The 24654-nt window shown below is 41.8% G+C and overlaps 1 protein-coding gene across 1 annotated transcript in view; it reads left to right on the top strand.

Annotated features, from left to right (window-relative positions):
* Window positions 1-3113: 3113 nt before the first annotated feature.
* UBXN4 (UBX domain protein 4) overlaps window positions 3114-24654 on the top strand; it is a gene marked incomplete at both ends in the record, with an annotated part of 59800 nt that continues 38259 nt past the window's right edge. Inside the window, 2 exons of the mRNA XM_080690023.1 lie at window positions 3114-3195; window positions 19334-19436. Of these exons, the coding sequence (XP_080546149.1) occupies window positions 3114-3195; window positions 19334-19436 (185 nt within the window). The remainder of the gene's footprint in view (window positions 3196-19333; window positions 19437-24654) is intronic.

The following is a 24654-nucleotide window of genomic DNA, read 5'->3' as shown; positions in this document are numbered from 1 at the left end:
CCCTGGGTTCCACTCTCTGTACTGCAAAAAAAAAAAAAAAAAAACAACTCTGGCCTCATTGTATGGCGACTGAAGAAACAAGGGACATGTTCTTGAATTTGACAATATCAGATTTCAAAACTCAAAAATCTATTCCAGCCATACGCTTACACAAGCCTGTAATCCCAATACTTGAGAGGCTGAGATAGAAGAATTGCAGGTTTGAGGCCAGCCTCAGCAACTTGGCAAGGCTTTGTTTCAAAATAAAATAGGGATAGGGTGTAGCTAGGAGGTAGAACGCCCCTGAGTTCAATCCCCAGTACCACACACATACACACACACCAAGAATCTTTTCTGCAGATGTGTGGTAGAACATACATACTTGTAATCCCAGCATTTGGGAGGCTGAGACAGGAGGATCGTAGGTTTGCAGCCAGCCTCAGCTATGTAGTGAGGCCCTCTGCAACTCAGTGAGACTCTGTTTCAAAATAAAGAATAAAAACAAGGCTGGAGCCAGGCGTGGTGGCACACGCTTGTAATACCAGCATTGGGGAGGTTGAGACCGGAGGATTGTGGTTCGTGGACAGCCTCAGCTACTTAGTGAGGCTCTCCGTAGCTTAATGAGACTCTGCTTCAAAATAAAGAATAAAAAAAGGATGGGGGAGGGGTGTAGCTTGGAGGTCAAATGCCTCTGGGTTCCATCCCCAGATCCACAAAATAAATAAATAAATAAATAAATAAATAAATATAATTAAATAAAAAATAAGGCTGGGGGTATAATTTGGAGGTAGAATGCCCCTGGGTTTCATCCTCAGTACCGAAAAAAAAAAAAGTAATGAGACTCAACTTAGTGAGGCCATTTCTTCTTTCTTTCTTTCTTTCTTTCTTTCTTTCTTTCTTTCTTTCATAACACTGGAGATGGAACCTAGGAGCTTTCTACTTCCAGGTTATACTCCCAGATCTATTTTATTTTTTATTTGGAAACAGGGTCTCACTAAGTTGCAGAGAGCCTCACTAAGTAGCTGAGGCTGGCTTCGTACCTGAATGATCCTACTGTCTCTGTCTCCCAAGTACTGGGATTACAAGCGTGCGCCACAACACCCGGCTTAGAGACCCGGTTTCTAAATAAGAAATAAAATCATGCTGGGGTATAGCTTGAAGGTACAAGGCCTCTGGTTCAATCCCCAGTGCTATAATAAATGAATGAAGAAAGAAAGAAAGAAAGAAAGAAAGAAAGAAAGAAAGAAAGAAAGAAAGATAGGGCTGGGGATATAGCTTAGAGATAGAATGACCCTGAGTTCAATCCCCAACATTACAAAATAAAAGAAGAAAGAAAAAAGAAAAGAAAGAAGATAAAAGAGAGTGTCTTTTTTTGGCCAAGGCTTACATTATTTATTTATTTACTTACTTTTTGTGGTACTATGGGTGGAATCCAGGGGCTTTTCTATCTCTGGGCTATACTCCCAGGCCTATTTTTTTTAAATATTTCATTTGGAAGCAGGGTCTCATTTAGTTGCTGAGAGCCTCACTAAGTAGCTGAAGCTGGCTTCGAACCTGTGCAATCCTCCTGTCTCAGCCTCCCAAGTGCTGGGATTACAAGTGTGTGTCACCACGCCCACCTTTTATTTTTGGTACTGGCTATTGAAGCAAGAGGCATCCTACCTCCAAGCTACATTTCTAGCCTGATTTTATTTCAAGTTTAGAAATACGGTCTCACTACGTTACTGAGGCTAGTTTTGAACCTGCAATCCTCTTGTTTCAGCCTCCCAACTACTGGGATTATAAGTGTGTGCCCCATGCCTGACTACAGCTTACATTGTTTAGAATGGCAGTGATAACAAGAAGCTTTATTCAACTTCCAGTTAGTTACTATCTCATAAAACAAGAATATGAAGACTGAACAGTTCCAGAGTTAGTCCAGGAGCTCTGTGACATCATCATAGACCCATTCTGTTCTTCTTAGAGCATAGGCAATGTCTTTCCTTGGGGCTGCAAGATGGTAGCAGCAGTACCAGGCATATTTGCATACAACCACCCCAGCAAAGAAGGCTGTATTTTCTCCCAGGTGTCTTTTTTTATTTGAAATACTTTTCCTAGACATGCACCCCTCCTTCCCACAAGGTCCTGCTAACTGCAAGAGGAGGTTGTAAAAGCAAGTATCTGGCAGTTTTGCCTCTCAGTGGAAAGCAGACTCAGCAAAGAATACTGGAGGGCACATTAGCAGAATGATTACTGGCTAGGCTAGCAAAATAGTTTGCCACATATTCCATTTTCCTTCCCAACTTGACAGGGATATGTCCTTTGCTGGGTATTCAGTCTCTCTAAGACTAGCTCCTAACATCCTTGAATCTGAGATCCTTTTGTCTCAGCCTCCCAAATGCTGGGATTACAAGCGTGCGCCACCACGCCCGGCTTGATTTGAGGTTTTAAAATGATATCTCACCAATATCCAGTTCAAGAACTTGCAGAAGGCCGGCATTCTATTGATACCTCCCCTCAGGCACAGGGGCTAGATGGTATTATAGAAAGTGACTTAAGGTTTTGATCTTGTCCTTTTACAAGGTCTGGCTAAATTCAACAGAAACTAAGCCCATGAACAAATCACTACAAGGTTCATGTATTTCCAAGCGGGGATAACTGCCTTTCAAATTTAAGGTCTCGATGAGACCGAGAAGGGCATATTCTATGGCGACACTCACTACTGCCTCTTTTTCTCCAGTTTCCTGGACCCCAGTTACGGTTTCCCAGCTGGGAGGCAAACCCGCCTAGGAAGACTACAATTCCCGTCATGCCTCATTGCAGGAGACGCCGGCGTGCCGTAGGTGTTAGTCACCCTTCCCACTGAGTCCCTTCACTTCCGGACCGCGGGAGGTCTATCGAGAGCGCGCACGCACAGACTTGCCTACAAGACAGGGCGCTGCGGCGCTGGCGACGCGGGGCGTCACGTGACGCGTAGGCCTGGCCAAGCGCGTGCTCGTTTGTGAGGAGCCGGAGCCCGAGCCGGAGGCGGGGCCGGACCTGCCAGGGCTGCGGGGGCCGCGCGGCCCGACGAAGGGGAGGCGGGGCCAGCTCCGGGACCCCGGTGACTACACAGCGAGCGAGCGAGCGAGCGAGCGCCTGGGCCCGAGGGAGCGATGCTGTGGTTCCAGGGAGCCATTCCGGCCGCCATCGCGTCGGCTAAGAGGAGCGGCGCGGTCTTCGTGGTGTTTGTGGCAGGTGAAGGGGGCGGGGGTCCGGAGTGTGGCCGGGGCGCCCCCGCGGCCTGCCTTCCTCCGCTGCGGACCCGCGGCCCGGAGGTGCGGGCGTCGCGGCCGGGGCCGTCTCAGCCGGTGCCCGGGCCGGCCGCTGCCCGCCTGCAGGTCTCCCGGTGCCCGCGGCCCCGCCGCCCGCCGCCGTCCTCCGCGCCCGGGCCCGGCCCCCTCCCGGGGCGCTGGGGCTCGCGGGGGCGGCCCGCTCCTCCCGCCAGCCCGAGGCTCGGCCGCGACGGCCCTGCGCCCCGACGACGCGGGGTGGGGAGGCCGCGCGCCCAGTGCCGGCGCGCAGGTGCGGGCCGAGGCTCGCGGGCTCCCGCTGGGTCGCGGGCTGTCAGGAAGAAAGCTGTGTCATCGGTGAGCCACAAAGAGAAACCACCTGATGTTCGCGGTTGTTGCTGGTGTTAATACAGAGTCCTGAAACGTAAACTTGGGCATTTTTTTTTCCTTTCATAGTGCTGGAAGGGTCTAAGGTGGAATAACTTTTAAAAAAAATTTTTGTTAGCTTTAAAGAAGTGCTCCGGCAATCCGTCGTTGTTCCCTTTGTTGTCTTTCTACCCTAAAATGAACATAGTTTTCGAAAACGCGTACAAACCCATTTACCTTATGTTGCTCTGGGTTACTTTGCTCCATATGCTTCTTTTTTCTTTTTAAAACTACTGAACTCGTAAATTGACAGTAAACCTTCTGCGTCAAGGGTTTTGTGCATTTTCATTACGTGGACCAATGTCTGTGACAATTGTTAATTAGAGGTTTATTTCTTAGGATACCTGTGTTTAGTAACGGTTTACTCATAATTCCTCACATCTCTTAGTAATTCTGTAACTTTATGCAGTGAAGGACAGGTTGCTGAAACAAGACTGTTAAGCCTTAAACTTGAAATTTTAAAATTGTTTTGTTATGATAAAGTTTTAGTGCTCCTTATTTGAAGAGCTTGAGTAGTTTAGATTCTGTTATATGCTGTCTGTTCTGGAATTTCATTGTACTTTATGTAATTTACTATTATAACCTAGCAATGAAAAACGTGGATTGATATGAATGGAAATTGATGACACTGTGCTTATTATGAGTTCAATAATAGGTTTATGACATTTAAATGTTTTTACATAAAACTCAATTGAAAGCCGGGCGTGATGGCCCCTGCTTGTAATCCCTGTACTTGAAAGGCTGAAACAGTTATATCCTGCAGGTTTGAAGCCAGCCTCGGCTACTTGAGACCCTGTTTCTAAATAAAATATAAAAATAGGTCTGGGAGTGTAACCCGGAGGTAAAAGGCCATGGGTTCTATCCCTAGTACCACAAATAAATAAATGAATAAATACCTCAGTTGATCTTGTACTTTAGGACAGGTTTTATTATCCCTATTTTATAAGGATGAGGAACTTAAGTCCACATTCATAAATTGACTTGTACCAGGGCCACAAAAAGAATTTACCATTTGTTTTCTTTTTTTTGGAATTTGGTTTTTGGTGGTACTAGGGATTGAACCTAGGGATATTCTAGCTCTGAGCTATACTCCCAGCCTTGTGTTTTATTTTTATTTTTATTATTTTTTTTTTATTTTATTTTATTTTATTTTTTTTTTTGCGGGTCTGGGGATGGAACCCAGGGGCATTTGACCTCCGGGCTACACCCCCTGCCCTATTTTTTATTCTTTATTTTGAAACCGGGTCTCACTGAGTTGCAGAGGGCCTCACTAAGTAGCTGAGGCTGTCCGCGAACCGCGATCCTCCAGGTCTCAGCCTCCCGAATGCTGGGATTACAAGCGTGTGCCACCACGCCCGGCTTTATTTTTATTTTGAAATGGGGTCTCACTAGGATGAGTCTCACTACTTGATAAACCTGTCCTTGAACCTGTAATCCTGTCTCAGACTCCCAAGAACTGAGATTACAGGTGTGTGCCACCACATCTGGTTTAGAACTTTATTTATTTAGCAGTACTGGAGATTGAACCCAGGGGTAGTCTACTTCTGAGCTACACTCCCAGTTCTGCTTTTTATTCTTTATTTTGAAACAGGGTCTTACTAAGTTACAGAGGGCCTCATTAAGTAGCTGAGACTGGCCACAAACCTGCGATCCTCCTGTCTCAGCCTCCCAAGTACTGGGATTACAATCATGCGCCACCATGCCTGGCACACAACTTTGTGTGTGTGTGTGTGTGTGTGTGTGTGTGTGTGTGTGTGTGATGCTGGGGATGAAACTCAGGGGCATTGTACCTCCGAGCTACACCCCCAGCCCTATTTTTTAGTTTTTTTATTTTTGAAACAGGGTCTCACTGAGTTGCAAAGGGCCTTGCTAAGAAGCTGAGGCTGTCCACCAACTATGATCCTCCAGTTTCTACCTCCCGAATGCTGAGATTACAAGTGTGTGCCACCACACAGGCCACAACTTGTTTAAATAGGCAAAAATTTTAGCAGCTTCAAAAAAAGTGCTTTTTTTTGGGGGGGGGGGTACTGGGGATTGAACCCAGGAGCATTCTACATCTGAGCTACACTCCCAGCCATTTTTTTATTCTTTTTTTTTGAAACAGGGCCTCACTAAATAGCTGAGGCTGGCTGTGAACTGTGATCCTCCTATCTCAGCCTTTCAAGTACTGGGATTACAAGTGTGGGCAACCACACCTGGCTGCTTTTTTGTTTGTTTGTGGTACTGGGGATAGAACCCAGGGGCATTGTACCACCAAGCTACACCCCCATCCCTATTTTTTAGTGTTTTTATTTTTTAAACAGGGTCTCACAGAGTTGCAAAGGGCATTGCTTAATAGCTTAGACTGTCTGTAAACCACGATCCTCTGGTCTCAGCCTCCGGAATTCTGGGATTACAAATGTGTGCCACCATGCCCAGCTGTTCAGTGATTTAAATTGGTGTAGAAATGAGGACAGGTAGGGCTCTGGTAGTCGTGTTTCCAACAGAAAACACAATAGATGATGTCCAGACATTCCTGAAAGTCACTCTTGAGGCTATCACTTAATTTGCAAAAAAGAAACACTAATTTATAGCTGGAAGTAGTGGTGCATACTTGTAATCCCAATTTTGGGAGGATGAGACAGGAATTTTGCAGGTTCTAAGTAGCATAGGCCCTCTGCAACCTAGTGAGACCCTGTTTCCAAATAAGATATAAAACTGGACTGGGGGTGTATCTTGGAGATAGAAATGCCTGTGGATTCAGTCCCCAGTACTGGGGAAAAAAAAAAAAAAAGAAATACTAACTTATATATTTACTTATTTGTGTTGTTTGGCATGGAACATGCATGCTGGGCAAGCTGGTGTGTGTGTGTGTGTGTGTGTGTGTGTGTGTGTGTGTGTGTGAGAGAGAGAGAGAGAGAGAGAGAGAGAAAGAAGAAGAAGAAGGAGGAGGAGGAAGAGGAGGAGGAGGATTATTGAACCCCAAGGACATTCTCTTTTGAGCTATACCCCTCAGCTCTTTTTATTTTTATTTATTTATTTATTTTTTGAGTGGTACTGGGAATTGGACCCAAGGGTATTCTACTTCCTAGATACACCCCCAGCCCTTTATATTTTTTGTCTTTAAGACTTTCATTTTTATGTGTTTGTGTGTGTGTGGTATTGGGGATTGAACCCAGATGCATTCTGCCTCCAAGCTATACCTCCAGCCCTATTTTATTTTTTTATTTTATCTCAGCCTCCAAAGTACTGGGATTACAAGCATGGGCCACCATGCACTGCTTTTATTTTTTTGTTTTGAAACAGAGTTGCTGAGAGCTTCAGTAGGTTGCTGAGAGCTTTGCTAGGTTGCCAAGTCTGTCCTTGAACATGCAATTCTCCTGTCTTAGCTTCCCAAGTTTGTTTGTTTGTTTGTTTGTTTGTTTTGAAACCAGGTCTCACTAAGTTGCTGAGTCTGGCCTTGAACTTTTGATCTTCCTGTCTCAGCCACCCAAATACTGGTATTGCAGGCTTGTACCACCATACCTACCTCTGTGCAAACACTTTAACACTGAGCTACATAACCAGCCTAAAAAGCTAGATTTAACTAACAAATATTTAAAAACCTATTCAGGAACACTAGTGCAAATTATTGGGATAAAGTTAAAGGTTTTATACTTTGGGACTTTTATGTAAATATGCATTCTTCAATTAAATTTTTATTGATGAGCAGGTATTACATGTATTTAGAATATTAATGACTGTTGAATGCTTGCTGAAAGACTGTTAGCAGCCTAACAAAGGAAGCTCTTCCTTGACCTATCCCAAAATATAGGTAGCTTTTCTAGAGTTTTAGCTAGCTAATCTCTAAGACTAAGTAGGATTAGTGTCACTCTAGGGATATATAGACACTAGACTCATAAAACTGCAACACTTAGCTGAGTGTGATGGCACATGTCTGTAATTCCAGTACATAGGAAGCTGAGATAGGAGGATTTCAGTTTCAAGGCCAGTGTGTGGTAATTTAGTGTGATCTTGTATCAAAATAAGAAAATTCAGAGGGTCTAGTTTAGAAGTAGAATGCCCTTGTTATAAAACAAATAAACAAAACTCAGCAAAAATTAGATTGACTAGAGCTTTGTTCATAACTTTGAAGAATATATCTAGAACTCATGATTTTCCTAGATCTGAGAAACTAGTAATAATATACCAAGTTAATGGAAAAATTAAAAAGATATCTTTATAGCTGGAAAGAGTGTTCTCAAGAGTACACTTTGGTTCATAGAATTATTTAAATGGGACACAGTTAAGGCAAGGTATTTTTATTGAAACTTGCTTTTTGGGGGGGAAAAGTTAAGCATGGGACATTCTACGTCCGAGTTACCACTGAGTTGCAAAGGGCCTCACTAAGTAGCTGCAGCTGTCCTTGAACCGAGATTCTCCTGTCTCAGCTTCCCAAATGCTGGGATTACAAGCTTGCACCACCACACACACATGGGGCTCCCCAGCCCTATTTTATTTTTTATTTTGAAACAGGATCTTGCTAAATTACCACATGCCTCAAACCTGTGATCCTCCCTGTTACGGTTTTGAGAATATGTTATAGTTTAGGGAAACTGTCCCCGGGAACCCCTATTCCCTAATAGGGTCCTGGACACAATTTCCCTCAAAACACACAAAAAAACAAAAACAGAAAAACTGCGGGTTCTTGTCCTGAGAAGTATAAATACACATTAGCCCGGACTCTTGCTGAAGATTTAAAGAAGTTTATTAAAAAGATAGAAATACAGAAGATAGTTATAGCCCTATGCCAGAATGACATGGGGGGATTCAAATGAATGCCCCACCAAAGATGCAACATGTGGACCAGACTTTTTAGACCCATGACCTCCATCTTGTTTATATAGTAAACAAGCCCTGTAAGGTTCCTCCCCCAGCAAGGTGTGGCAAGGTGTCTCCTTTCACAAAAGTTGACCCCTCCTCCCATCCTAGCTAGATTATCCAATTATTATGTAAACCTGTGTTTAGAACACAGGTTGAGGATGAGGTAGTCCTAGTTCCCCTCCCCTATAGACTTGCTAATTACCTTTAGCTAGGTTAATTTACATTGGAATAATTGCCTGCTTCTAGTCAGCAACCAAGTCCTTTCACAGACTTGCCCCTCACCCAGTTTTTGGAATATATTAATAATCATAGCTTTCTCAAATCTTTCTAGGCCATTCCCATTACTGGTATACTACCAAATACTGGCAGATTATGAGCATGTGCCACCACTCCAGGCTCTTTTATTTTTTATATTTATTTATTTATTATTTAAATTGGGTTTTGCTATGTTGCCCAGGCTGGTCTCCAACTCTGTGCTCAAGTAGTCCTGCCTTATTCTCTCAAGTAGTTGGCAATACAGAGACACACCAATGCACCTGGTTTTATTTAATGAAGATTTTATGTGTGAGTTAAAGAATGGTGTACAACTGATGTTAGGATACTAGAAAAATCACTCCTTCAGCCAGCAAGTATTTTTAGCCAAGCATGGTGGCATACACCCTATAATCCCAGTACATAGGAAGCTGAGATAGGAGGATTGCAGGTTCAAGACCAGCCTCAGCAATTTAGTGAGACCCTGTTTCAAAATAAAAACTAAATAGGAACCGAGCATGGTGGTGTATGCTTGTAATGCCAGTACTTGGGAGGTTGAGACAAGAGGATCTGGATTTACAGCCAGCCTGAGCTACTTAGGCTCTGTACAACTTAGTGAGACCCTGTTTCAAAAAAAGAATTAAAAAAACTAGCTTGCAAATGGAGCTTGGAGGTGGAATGCCCCTGGGTTCAATCCCCAGTACTGCAAAAAATAAAAATAAAAAAATGACAAAAATAAACTAAAGAGGCTGGGGGTGTAGCTCAGAGATAGAATTCTTCCCCCCTAGCTTCAATTCCCAGCACCCCACTCCCCACCCCCATAAGTATTTTCAGTTGTAGCCTTTTAAATAGAAGTGCCGGGCGTGGTGGCTCACACTTGTAATCCCCGCGCTTGGGAGGTGGAGACAGGAAGATCTTGCAGGTTCGAAGCCAGCTGTGCTGGCTTAAGAGACCCTGTTTCCAAATACAAAATATAAAATAGGCCTGGGAGTGTAGCCCGGAGGTAGAAGGGCTTCCAGGAACCCCAGTACCACCACAAAAATAAATAAATAAATAAATAAATAAATAGAAGTAAAACAATAGTTTTCTTGGAATAATCTGACGGAGTCTGAGACAAAAGTGTCTTTCTCGTCACTGATTGGTGTGTGAAGTGGCTAAAATTTATGTCAGAGACCATTTTTTGCCTTTTTTTGGTTAATAGACCACCAACTCTTAAATTTTGAGATAGATTAGAAGGGATGACTGTGCAAAGGTGTGCAACTCTTTGCTTTAGAGTTTGTGCTCTTTTAAGTGCCCTCACATTGGCTACTCCTGATGCAGTTAAGGCTACAGTGTTTTCTCTTGTAATCCCAAACCCATTTAATTTCATAACAGGTCAGTTTGATTAGAAATAAGAAACTAAGGGCAGGCATGGTGGCACATACACCTCTAATTTCAGTATTTGGGAGGCTGAGATAGGATCACAGGTTCTAGGGCAGGAGTGTGAATTTAGCAAGACCTTGTTTCAAAATAAAACAATAAAAGGGCTGAGGATGTAGCTTAGTAGTAGGATGCCCATGGGTTCAGGCCACACTACCCCCATCCCAACGTACAGCCTTAGCAACTTAATAGACCTTCAACAACCTAGTGAGACCCTGTTTCAAAACAGAAAGGGCTGGGGTAGGTAGAACGCCCCTGGGTTCAATCCCCAATACCACCAAAAAAAAAAAAAAAAAAAAGTAAAGATACTGAAGTAAGCAATTAGTAATGCCACTGGTTAGTAAGTGTTAAGAAAGTTATCATTGAACTGGGCACAGTGGCGCTTTCCAATAATCCCAGTACTTGGGAGGCTGAGACAGGATTGTAGGTTTGAGGCCAGCCTGGTCAATTTAGTGAGACCTTCAGCAATTTAGCAAGATGATGATCTGCTGCTGCTCCTCCTCCTCCTCCTCCTTTTCCTCATTCTCCTCTTCCTCCCCTCCCCCTTCTTCCCTGTACTGATAATTGAACCTAGAGGCATTCTACCTCTGAGGTACACCCTCCAGCCTATTTTTATATTTTTTATTTTGTAATAGAGTCTTAGAAGATCTCACTAGGTTGCTTAGGCTGACCTTAAACCTGCAATCTTCCTCTCTCAGCCTCCCAAATATTGGGATTACAGGTGTGCGCCAACGTACCTGGCTGCAAGACTCAATTTCAAAGTAAAATATAAAGAGGGGCTGGGGGAAGCCGAGCATGGGTGGCACATGCTTGTAATCCCAGCATTTGGGAAGCTAAGATAGGAGAATCATGGTTCACAGGTAGCCTCAGCTACTTAGGCCCTCTACAACTCACTGAGGCCCTGTTTCAAAATAAAGAATAAAAAATAGGACTGGGGGTATAGCTCAGAGGTAGAATGCCCCTGCATTCCATCCCCAGTACCGCAAAAAAAAAAAAAAAAAAAAAAAGCGGAGTCTGGCTGTGAACCTACCATCCTCCTGTCTCAGCCTCCGAAGTGCTGAGATTACAAGTGTGTACCACCATGCCAGCTCAAGTTGCAGATTTAAATAAAAGTGTGGGTTTTAGGCATCAGTGGTAGATTCAGGAGATGTGGGGTTTATTTCAGGCCTTAACAGGGGAGTTTGGATAGAGGATCCTGTCCCCTTCTCAAAAATGGAAACTAGGGCCTTTCTACCTCCAAGCTAACATCTCCGGCCCTATTTTTTATTCTTATTTTGAAACAGGGTCTCACAGAGTTGCAAAAGGCCTCACTAAATAGCGAAGGCTGACTGCGAACCTGGATTCTACCGTTTCAGCCTCCCAAATGCTGAGATTATAAGTGTGTGCCACCATGCCCAGCTATTTTCTTTTTATTTTAAGACAGGGTTTCACAGCCGGGCGTGGTGGCACACGCTTGTAATCCCCGCGCTTGGGAGGCAGAGACAGGAGGATCGCGCAGGTTCGAAGCCTGCCACTCTGGCTTAAGAGACCCTGTTTCCAAATAAAAAATAATATAAAAATAGGTCTGGGAGTGTAGCCCTAAGTTAGAAGGGCTTCCAGGAACCCCAGAACCACACACACACACAAAATAAGACAGGGTTTCACTAAGTTGTTGAGGGTCTCACTAACTTGCTGAGGCTGGCCTCAAATCTGCAGTCCTTCTGTCTCAGTCTCCCAAGTACAACCATGCCTGGCTATCATAGTTCTTCTTTTGTAGAATTTATTACTGTATTTATAATTGTCAACTTGTTAAAATTATTTTTGTACCATTAGGTTTTAAGCTGCATTGAGGGCAGACAATGTTTCATTTGTTTTATGTATAGCCCAATGTCAGAACAAAAGGACAGAAATAAATAGTGAATATATGAAAAAATAAAAAGGATTCCTCACATTTCACAAACCTTCTCTGAGAAATATTTATAGTATGAATATTTTCATACAGTTATTTTCTAGGTTAACAGTTCGAGTCACCTACTTAGAATTTTATTATCTCCCCTCACTCCATGGTCTCTAAATACACATTCAGAATTTTTCTTCATTCTGAGGCTCAATATTGAGAACTCTACTAAAGGAATTTTTTAAAAATTATTTTTGCAGTACTGGGAATGGAACCCAGGGGCATTATACCTCTAAGCTACACCCCCAGCCCTATTTTTTTTCCAGCCCTATTTTTTATTCTTTATCATGAAACAGGGTCTCACTGAGTTGCAAAGGACCTCGCTAAGTATTAGCTGAGGCTGTCTACAAACCCATGATCCTTCTTTCTCAGCCTCCCAAATGCTGGAATTACAAACCTGCACCACCACAGTAGGCTCAGAAATGTTCATTTTGGACTTGGTCTGTGGATGTATTCTAGTCCATGTTTACTTTTCTTTGGCCAAATTTTTCTTTTTTTTTTTTTTTAAATTTATTTTTTATTGGTGCAATGTATTCATACATCATAGTGGTATAAAGAAAATACTTTTGTAGACATACATGCACATCTCGCCCAGTTAGCCCCTACCACGATCCCCACCCCATTCCCTCCCCATCCCTCCTTCCCACGCTTGGCTTACTGGTTGACATCTAGTATTATAGCAATTTATACATTATTAACATTGATAATCTCACATGACAGTTTCATTTGTCTGGTACCAAACTTTTGATGACTTAAAGATAACATTTCAATATTTCTTTTTGCTTTCTTTCCTACCAGAGAATATTTTTTTCTTTTTTTTTTTTTAGGTGAAACTATCATACATTTATTTATTTATTTTTCAGAAAAAATATATCCTGATATGGAATATGGACTCTAGATACCCAAAACAGTCTCAAAGAAGAACAAAGCTAGAAGATGTATATTTTCTGATTTCAAACCATATAAAGCTACAATAATTGAAACAGTGTAGTACTGTTCTAAAGGCAGATATATAAACCATTGGAGCTAAATAAAAGCCTAGAGATAAATTCTTCCATACATTGTCAAGTTATTTTTGACAAGGTTTCCATGAACTTTTGGTGGAGGAAATACTAGTCTTTTAACTAAATATTGTTGAAAAATAATAATAAATGAAAAAGAATAAAATTGGACCCTTACCTAACACATATACAAATATTAACTCAAAATAGATAAAAGATCTAAATATAAATCTTAATACTATAAGCTTTTAGAAGAAAATCTGGGTCATAAAACCTCACAACATTGAAATTGGAAGTGATTTCTTGGATATGATTTCAATGGCACAGGCAACAAAAGAGTAAATAAACTCCCTAAAAAATAAAAAAAATATTGTATATCCAAAGACAATGTAAACAGAGTTAAAAGTTATTGATCCTCTTCCAAGAGTTCCTCCTATGACCCATTTCTCCCTAACTCTCACATATTAGGGAACAAATTTTTCAAACTCTTATTTTTTGATCTAATCTCACACAGAATATATTATTATTAGTAGTAATTTGTGCTTGTAGTACTGGGGATTAGATTCAGGGGCATTCTACCCTCTGAGCTACATCCGTAGCCCTAATTTTTATACTTTCTTTTTTGTAGTACTGGGGATGGAACCCAGGGGCATTCTACCTCTGAACTATATCCCCAGCCTTATTTTTTATTCTTTTTATGTTGAAACAGGGTCTCACTGAGTTGCGAAGGGCCTCACTCAGTAGCTGAGGCTGTCTGTGCACCAGGATCCTCCTGTCTCCGCCTCCTGAATGCTGGGATTACAAGCGTTTGCCACCATGCCCGGCTTTATTCTGTATTTTGAAACAGGGTCTCACTAAATAGCTGAGGTTGTCCATGAACTTGTGATCCTCTTGTCTCAGCCTCCCAAGTACTGGGATTATAAGCATGTACTACCATGTCCAGCTTAAAAAAAAAACCCTCTTAAGTCATACAACTCACGCTTGATTGTCACTATTTTGTAGTCTTTGATTAATTGACATTTGCTCAGCATCTACTGTACATAAGATTCTGTTGGATATCAAAAACACAGGACCAAGCCACACGTGGTGGTACACACTTGTAATCCCAGTACTTGGGAGGCTGAGATAGGGGGATTGCACAGGTTCATGGTGAGCCTCAGCTACTTAGTGAGGCCTTAGGCAACTTGGTGAAACCCTGTTTCAAAATAAAGGATAAAAAATAGGGTTGGGGGTATAGCTCCGAGTTAAAAATGCCCTCAGGGTTTCATTCCTAGTACCACACACACAAAAAAAGTAGACCCACAAGAGACCAGTTAGGAGGCTGTATAGTAAAGATGTGGTAGTCTGGCTCAGGGTGGAGCTGTGAAAGTGGTGTACTGATATATTTTGGAGGTAGAGTTAAAGTCAAGAATTAAGTGTTGGGTTTGTTGTTGGTTTTGTTGTGTAAAAATCAAATTCAGAGCCTATATACATGGTAGGCTAGTACTTTGCCACAGAGCTATACCCCCAAATTTGTTTGTTTTGAGATGCAGTTCTACTGTGTTGCCCAGACTGGTCTCTTAACTCCTGGGCTTAAGCAATCCCGTTGTCTCTGCCTCCTCAATACCTGGTTGTATGAGCATGCACCACCATGCCTAGTTTATCTAAGGTTTTTGGCCTAAAAACTGTAAAGATGGAATTACTATAAACAGATTAACTGAGATGGGGAAGGCAAAGGCTAGATTAGGGGAGATGCTCCCTGGAGAAAGCAGCCTATAAAAGAACAGCTAAATAATTATTTTTGTAAAATAAAAAGTATTATCTGAAAACTGTTTTATTCTCTTTTTTGTTTTTGGTGGTACTGGGGTTCCTGGAAGCCCTTCTACCCCTCCAGGCTCCACTCCCAGACCTAATTTTTATACTTTTTTATTTGGAAACAGGGTCTCTTAAGCCAGAACCTGCGCGATCCTCCTGTCTCCGCCTCCAAGCGCGGGGATTACAAGCATGTGCCACACTATGCCCGGCTGAAAACTGTTTTAATCTATATAATGATAAAGGGTACTCACCTTTGAGAAAGCAGTTTCTTTTTTTTTTTTTTTTTTTTTTGGTGGGTCTGGGGATGGAACCCAGGGACATTCTACCTCCAAGCTATACCCCCTGCCCTATTTTTTATTCTTTATTTTGAGACCGGGTCTCACTGAATTGCAGAGGGCCTCACTAAGTAGCTGAGGCTGTCCGTGAACCACGATCCTCCAGGTCTCAGCCTCCCGAATGCTGGGATTACAAGCATGCGCCACCACGCCCGGCTAGAAAGCAGTTTCTTTTTATTTTATTTTATTTTTTATTTTTGTGGTACTAGGGGTTGAACCCAGAGGCATTCTGCCTCCAGGTTCCACCCTCAATCCTATTTTATTCTTTTTTTTTTTTTTTTTTTTTTTTTTTGTACTAGGGTTGGAACGCAGGGGCGTTCTACCTTAGAGCTACACCCCCAGCCCTATTTTTTATTCTTTATTTTGAAACTGGGTCTCACTAAGTTGTGAGGGTAAGGGGCTTTCGACCTCCAAGCTATACCCCAAGCCCTATTTTTTTCTTTTTTCTTTCTTTTTTTTGGCTTTTTGTTTTTGGGTGTGTGTGGTACTGGGAGGGGAAACGGGCTTTTCTGCCTCCAGGCCTATTTTCTATTTTATTTGGAAACAGGGTCTCACTAAGTTGCTGAGAGCCTCACTAAGTAACTGAGGCTGGCTTGGAACCTGTGTGATCCTCCTATCTCAGCCTCCTAAGTGCTGGGAATACAAGCGTGCGCCATCATGCCCAGCCTTTGTTCTTTATTTTGAAACAGGGTCTCCCTAAGTTGCAGAGGGCCTCACTGAGCAACTGAGGCTGTCCACGAACCGTGATCCTCCTGCCTCAGCCTCCCAAATACTGGGATTACAAGCGTGCTCCAACAAGCCTGGCTTCTTATTCTTTATTTTGAAACAGGGTCTTACTAAGTTGCAGAGGGCATAAATAGCTGATTCTGTCCACAAATCCATGATCCCCTGTCTCAGCCTCAAATAATTTTCAGTGACTTAGTTCTAAATTTCCCTCAGCCTACAGATAAATGGTGTCATTCTAGACATGGGTGTAAACCTGAAGCAGTCTTCTCATTCTAACTATCTCAGTCTTTTAGAACATTTGTTGTTATTGTAGTATAACATATATTTAAAAGGCATGGCTTTCTTTTTTATGGTGGTTGCTAGGTAAGTACCACTAAAGCAGCGTCTCCAACCCTTAGTGAATTTTTTTGTGTGTGTATGATACTATGGATGATGGAATCCAAGGGCATTCTACCTCTGTGCTACACCCCGAGTCATTATTTTTAGTCTTTTTTATTTTTTGAAATGAGGTCTCACCAAGTTGCGAAGGGCCTTGTTAAGTAGCTGAAGCTGTCCATGAACCCTGATCCTCCATTCTCTACTCCCGAATGCTGGCATTATAAGCATGTGTCACAACGCCCAGCTCTTAGTGAATTTTAATATAAAATTACACTTGTGTATCTATCACCCAAATCAAGATACAGAACATTTCCAGCTCTGCAAGAGGTTCCCTTATACTCATTCCCACTCAGTAGCACTTGTCTCCTCCATAATTTTATCACTGTAGATTAGTTTTATTTTTTTATTTTTTTATTTTTTGAGGTACTGGTGATGGAACCTAGGGATATTCTACCTCTGAGCTACACCCCTAGCCCTATTTTTTATTCTTTATTTTGAAGCAGGGTCTCACTGAGTTGCAAAGGGCCTCACTAAGTAGCTGAGTCTGGCCACGAACCATGATCCTTCTGTCTCAGCCTCCCGAATCCTGGGATTACAAATATGTGCCACTATGCCCGGCTCTTGTTTTGATTTTTGCTGTACTGTTGATTGAACCCAGGGGCATTCTACCTTCGAGGTATACCCCCAACCCTATTTTTTATTTTTTATTTTTTATTTTGGTGGTACTGGGTGTGGAACCCAGAGGCTTTCTACTTCCAGGCTATACTCCCAGACCCATTTTATATTTTATTTGGAAACAGGGTCTCACTAAGTTGCTGAGAGCCTCACTAAGTAGCTGAGGCTGGCTTTGAACCTGTGCGATCCTCCTGTCAGCCTCTCAAATGCTGGGATTACAAGCATGTACCACCATGCCTGGTGACCCTGTAGGTTTTTTTGTTTTTGTTTTTGTTTTTTTTCTTGTTTGTTTGTTTTTGGTGGTACTGAGGATGGAACCCTTCTATCTCTGGGCTACACTCCCAGACTTATTTTATATTTTATTTGGAAACAGGGTGTCTTAAGCCAGCTAAAGTTGGCTTCAAACCTGCGTGATCCTCCTGTCTCAGCCTCCCAAGCGTGGGGATTACAAGCGTGTGCCACCACGCCCAGCTAACCCTATTTTTTTGTTGTTTTTATTTTTATTTTTGTTTTTTTGTTGTACTGGGGATGGAACCCAGGGGCATTCTACCTTTAGGCTACACCCCCAGCCCCATTTTTTTATTCTTTATTTTGAAACAAGTTCTCATTAAGTTGCAGCTGGCCATGAACCGGCAATCTTATCTCAGTCTCCCAAGTACTTTTTTAAAATCCTAGGTACAAAAGCCAAAATAGTTACTTTTTTATTTTTTTTGGTGGTACTGGGGATGGAACCCTTCTACCTCAGGGCTGCACTCCCAGACCTATTTTATATTTTATTTAGAAACAGAGTCTCTTAAACCAGCGAGGCTGGCTTCAAACCTGCACAATCCTCCTGTCTCTGCCTCCCAAACGTGGGGATTACAAGCATGTGCCACCACACCTGGCAAATAGGTACTTTTTTAAACCATGACTTACTATTGTGATATTATTTGCATTACAATTTTGATGTCTTCCAGAAAATACCTATTATCTACCTGGATGTGGTGGCCCACACCTGTATCCCAGTTCTTGGAAGGCTGAGACATAATTGCAGCCTCAGCAATTTAGCAAGAACCTATTTCAAAATTAAAATAGGGCTGGGGGAATAGGTCAGAGGTAGAATCCACCTTAATCAATCCCAGTACAAAAAAAAAAAATGCATGATATCTACTTTAGTGTTTTGGCTTTGTTATTTTTATATGAAGAGTGTATGTTGTCACACTTTTTATTTTATGGAAAAATAATTTTTCTTTTTTTCCTATAGTGCTGGGTGAGAATCAAATGCAGAGCACTCTTCCACTGAGCTACATTCCTAGCCCTGGAAAAGATCAAATTGGGTAAAAAAAAAAATCTGCAGTGGGGCATGTTGGCGCTCATTTGTAATTGTAGTACTAGGAAGACTGAGACAGGAGGATCACCGGTTCACAGCCAGCCTCAGCAACTTACGTCCTCTGCATCTTAGTGAGACCCTGTTTTTTTGTTTTGTTTTGTTTTGTTTTTTGGTGGTCCTGGGAGTGGAACCCAGAGGCTTTCTACCTCTGGGCTATACTCTCAGCCCTATTTTTTATATTTTATTTGGAAACAGGGTCTCACTAAGTTGCTGAGAGCCTAAATAGCTGAGGCTGGCTTTGAACCTGTTCGATCCTCCTGTCTCAGCCTCTCAAATGCTGGGATTACAAGCGTGTACCACCATGCCCGGCGACCCTGTAGGTTTTTTTGGTTTTCTTTTTGTTTTTTTTTCTTGTTTTTAATTGTTTTTGGTGGTACTGGGGATGGAACCCTTCTACCTCCAGGCTACATTCCCAGACCTATTTTTTATATTTTATTTGAAAACTGGGTCTCTTAAGCCAGCAAGGCTGGTTTCGAACCTGCACAGTCCTCCTGTCTTTGCCTCCCAAGCTAGGGGATTACAAGTGTGCACCACCACGCTCGGCCTGGCGACCCTGTTCTAAAATAAAAAAATAAGGCCAGGCATGTTGGTGCACGCTTTTAGTCCCCGTGCTTGGTAGGCGGAGGCAGGAGGATGGCGCACGTTCGAAGCCAGCCACGCTGGCTTAAGAGACCTTGTTTCCAAATAAAATATAAAACAGGTCTGGGAGTGTAGCCCGGAGGTAGAAGGATTCTATCCCCAGTTCCACCAAAAATAAAATAAAATATAGAGATAGATATGTGGCTCAAAGGCAGAATGTCCTAGGATTCAACCCCCTGTACCACACACAAAAAAGGAAAATAGTGTTTGTGGGATTATGCCTTATTTGATGTTGGTTTTTTCCAGGGAAAACCATCTGCAATCTGCATATTTTGGCCTCATGTTTTAAGAATCCTTTCCATGTTTTATAGGTGATGATGAGCAGTCTACACAGATGGCTGCAAGTTGGGAAGATGAGAAAGTAACAGAAGCATCTTCAGACAGTTTTGTTGCTATTAAAATTGATACCAAAAGGTTTGTTTATGTTTTTAACATTTTATTACTTTTATAATCATGGTCTTTGTGATCTACAGTGATACTTAAAATATAAGAATGCTGATTTAACTGGTTTTGGTGGCACACACTTGTAATCCTAGTACAGGAGGGAGGCTGAGGCAAGAGGATTACAGGTTTTAAGACTCAGCAATTTAGCATGACCCTGTTTCAAAATAAAAAATAGAGCCGGGCATGGTGGCACACGCTTGTACTCTCAGCGCTTGGGAGGCTGAGACAGGAGAATCTCACAGGTTCGAAGCCAGCCTCAGCTACTTAGTGAGGCTCTCAGCAACTTAGTGAGACCCTGTTTCCAAATAAAGTATAAAAAATAGGTCTGGGAGTATAGACCAGAGGTAGAAAAGCCCCTGGGTTCTACCCCCAGTACCACTAAATAAGTAAATAAATAAATATACAAGAATGGGGTGAGGGACATTAGTCCTTGGATTCCATCCCCAGCACCCATTAAAAAAAGCAGAAGACTGCTGATGTTGTGTTCATAGATGTCTAAGGCATGCTGAGAAATTAAATTCTAATTGTCTTTCATTTTATACTATCTCTTCTTTTGCACCTGTTTTTAATATTTCTGCAACAGGTTCTAATCGTTAGGCTGAATGTAATAATTGTTTGACTAAAGATGAATCATCATGCATATATTCTTTGAATTTTGATCACTGTAATATGTGCCATTATTAAAACAATTCATTTGCTGGGCGTGGTAATCCCTGGTTTTGGGAGGCAGAGATAGGAGGATTCCGCAGGTTCAAAGCCAGCCTTGCTGGCTTAAGGGACCCTGTTTCCAAATAAAATAGAAAAAATAGGTCTGGGAGTATAGCCTGGAAGTAAAAGGGTTCCATCCCCAATACCACCAAAAAAAACAAAACAAAACCAAAAAAAACCAATTAATTTGCATTTAAAGAAAATAGTGCTCACTTCGGCAGCTCATATACTAAAATTGGAACAATACAGAGAAGATTAGCATGGCCCCTGAACAAGGATGACATGCAAATTCGTGAAGCGTTCCATATTCTTTGTTGTATACTTTGACTTAAAAATAAATTTTATATTAAAAAAAGAAAATAAATTTTAATTGTCTTTTTCCAAACACATCATTATATCTTGCTGAAAAAAATTCAAGGTTTTCTACTCTACCAAGCAGCTATGTGAAATGTAGCAAGGATGCAAAAGAATTATCTCTAGCTTCTAAAATACTGGAAATTCTGTAAAGTGTTGCATACTTCTGCAAATGATCATCTTTTGGGGAACGGATCCATTTAATTCAAAAGTAATAAGGACATTTATAGCTCCCTCAGACTACCAGGTATTCACAAATCTGTTTTTATTCTTTTTCTGTTTGTCTTCTCTATCTTTTTTTTTTAATTTATTATAGGAAATTTTATTTTATTTTATTATTTTTTTTGTGTGGAACTGGGGATGAAACCCAGGGGCACTCTATCTCTGAGCTACACCCTCAGCCCTATTTTTTATTCTTCATTTTAAAACAGGGTCTCAGTAAGTTGTAGAGGGCCTCACTAAGTGACTGAGGCTGTCCATAAATTTGTGATCCTCCTGTCTCAGCCTCTAATAACTGGAATTACAAGCATGCATCATCTTACCTAGTTTATTATAAAAAATTTTAAACATTTGAAAGTAACCAAGGCCAGGCATGGTGGCGCACGCTTGTAATCTCAGCATTCCAGAGGCTGAGACCAGAGGATCACGGTTCGTGGACAGCTTCAGCTACTTAGTGAGGCCCTCCACAACTCAGTGAGACCCGGTTTCAAAATAAAGAATAAAAAATAGGGCAGGTGTTGTAGCTCGAGGTCGAATGCCCTTGGGTTCCATCCCCAGACCCACAAAAAGAAAGAAAGAAAGAAAGAGAGGGAGGGAGGGAGGGAGAGGGGAGGGAGGGAGGGAGAGAGAGAGAGAAACAAACCAACCAACCAAGCTGGGCGTGGTGCTGCATGCTTGTGATCCCAAGCATTCGGAGGCTGAGACCGGATGCTCACAGCTCGCGGACAGCCTCAGCTACTTAGTGAGGCCCTCTGCAACTCAGTGAGGCCCTCTGCAACTCAGTTTCAAAATAAAGAATAAGCCGGGTGTGGTGGCGCATGCTTGTAATCCCCGTGCTTGGGAGGCAGAGACAGGAGGATCGCGCAGGTTTGAAGCCAGCCGTGCGTGCTGACTTAAGGAGACCCTGTTTCCAAATAAAAATGTAAAAATAGGTCTGGGAGTGTAGCCCGGAGGTAGAAGGGCTTCCAGGAACCCCAGTACCACCAAAAATAAAAATAAAAATAAATAAAAATAAAAAATAGGGCAGGGGGTGTAGCTCAGAGGTAAAATGCCCCTGGGTTCCATCTCCAGGCCTGCAAAAAAAAAAAAAAAAAAGAAAAAAGAAAGAAGGAAAGAAAGAAAGAAACCAAATATTATAATGAATGTCATGTACTTACCTACTAGCTTCAGTAAATTAAAACTCATGGCCAGTCCTGTTTCATGTGTATCCTAGCCATTCCTATTTATCTCTTATAACTTTGAAACAAATCAGTCATATCATTTCATCTAAGTACTTCAGTATAGATGAAGAATAAGATTCTTAATTTTTAATGTAACTAATCTGTAGAAACTAATAATTCTTTAATATCATTAATCATTCCGTATTCAAGTTTTCAGTTGTCTTATCAAAGTCATACTTTTATTAATTCATTTGTTACAGTTTTTTATTTTAGATTCAAGATCCATCAAGGTCCATACATTGTGATCTCTCTGGGGTCTTTATAAGCTTCTTCATCTTTATTTCTTTATAATTTATATTTTGAAGAAGCCATATCACTTTTTTAATATATTTGTTCTCTGATTCCCTATGGTCTAGATTTTGTTGGATGTGGCCCTTTTGTATCATTTCTCGTTTTTTTTTTTTTATAAATTGGTAAAATAGCTTCAGGTTAGAATTTTTTCCATGGTCATCAAATCACTTGAAGATATTGGTATATCTTCCTTTAGGAGGCTTGTCTCTTTTTATGGTGTTAGCTGGCATAGCAAGCAGTAATGATCAATGCCTAGAACCATTAATTCACTAACATTTGCACAGTGGTATTCCTGCCCCCTTTTTTTTTGTGGTACTGGGGATTGAACCCAGAGACATTGTACTTTTGAGGTTTTTGTTTTTGTTTTTGTTTTTGCAGTACTGGAGGTGGAACCCAGGGGCATTCTACCTCAAGCTACACCCCAATTCCTTTTTTTATCCCTCTTTTTCTTCCATCCATCCATCCATCTATCCATCCTTTCTTTTTTCTTTCTTCCTTTCCTTTCCTTTCTCTTTTCTTTCTTGTACTGGGGATTGAACCTAGAGGTAGGTGTGGGTCATCACACCCAGCAGCTCTATTTTTTTTTTTTTCTTTTTCATTTTTGCGGTGCTGGGGATGGAACCCAGGGGCATTCTACCTTCGAGCTACACTCCCATTCCTATTTTTATTCTTTATTTTGAAACAGGGTCTCACTGAGTTGCAAAGGGCCTCACTGAGTAGCTGAGGCTATCGGCAAACTTGGATCCTCCTATCTCAGCCTCCCAAATGCTGGGATTATAAGCGTGCGCCACCACGCGTGGCTCATCTGTTTTTTTATTCTTTATTTTGAAACAGGGTCTCACTAGGCTGCAGAAGGTCTCACTAAGTAGCTGAGGCTGGTCATGAACCTGCATTCCTCCTATCTCAGCCTCCCTAGTACTGAGATTACAAATAAGCACCATTATACCTGCCTTGCTATGTTATTTATTTTGAAGCAGTTTTACTGAATTGTGGAGGGTCTCACTAAGTTGCTGAGGCTGTCCTCAAACCTACAATTCCTATCTCAACCTTCTAAATACTGGAATTACAAGCCTGCTTTTTAATTTTTTTAAATTTTTTTTGAGGTACTGGGGACGGAATCCAAGGGCATTCGACCTATGAGCTACACCCCCAGCTCTATTTTTTGTTCCTTATTTTGAAACAGGGTCTTACCAAGTTGTGCAGGACCTCACTAAGTAGCTGACGCTGGTCACGAACCCAGATCCTCCTATCTCAGCCTCCCAAGTACAAATACTGGGATTACAAGTATGCGCCACCAGGCCGGGCACAAGAGTGCCTTTTGATATTGATAATATCAGAATGGATAATGTGTTTGAAATCGTTATTGAAATTAAAACATTCAGAGCTGGGAGTGGCAGCACAGGCCTCTAATTCTAATAGTGAATTACAAATACATAATATATCAACAAATACTGGAGGTAGAACCCAGGGGCATTCTACCTCAGGCTACACCCCAGCTCTCTTTTTTTTATCCTTTTTCTGTCTGTTTTTTTTTTTTTTTTTTTAATTGTATTGGGACTTGAACTCAGGGGCATTCTTCCTCCAAGCTATATCCCCAGCCCTATTCTATTTTTATTTTGGGAGGCCAAAGCAGGAGGATTGTAAGCTAAAGGACTGCTTCAATTTGAGATGCTCAGAAACCTAGCAACACTGTTTCAAAATAAAAATTAAAATAGGGCTGAGAGTGTAGCTTGGAAATAAATTGCTCCTGGGTTCAATCCCTATAGTACCACATACACACACAAAATGAATAAAATGTTCAGAGATTTAGCAGAGCTTGGTGGCACACATTTATAATCCTAGTACTTTTGAGGCTGAGACAGGAGGATGATAGGTTCAAGGCCAGCCTCAGTGACTTAGCAAGGCCATCAGCAACCTATTGAAACTGTTTGTTTGTTTGTTTGTTTGTTTGTTTGTTTGTTTGTTGGTTGGTTGGTTGGTACTGGGGATGGAACCCAGGGATATTCTACCTCCAAGTCACATGCCCAGCCATATTTTTTATTCTTTATTTTGAAATGATCTCACTAAGTAGCTGAGGCTGTCCACGAACTGCAATCCTCCTGTCTCAGCCTCCAATATGCTGGAATTACAAGCATGCGCCACTAGGCCCAGCAAAACACTATTTCAAAATTAAATAAAAAATCGCCGGGCGTGGTGGCGCACGCTTGTAATCCCCGCGCTTGGGAGGCGGAGACAGGAGGATCGCGCAGGTTCGAAGCCAGCCGCGCGCTGGTTTAGGAGACCCTGTTTCCAAAATGAAAATGTAAAAATAGGTCTGGGAGTGTAGCCCCGAGGTAGAAGGGCTTCCAGGAACCCCAGTACCACCAAAAAAAAAAAAAAAAAAAAAATATTAAATA

Source organism: Muscardinus avellanarius (assembly GCF_963383645.1).
Source record: "Muscardinus avellanarius genome assembly, chromosome: 2".
Lineage (NCBI taxonomy): Eukaryota > Metazoa > Chordata > Mammalia > Rodentia > Gliridae > Muscardinus > Muscardinus avellanarius.
This window is presented reverse-complemented; position numbering and strand designations above follow the sequence as displayed.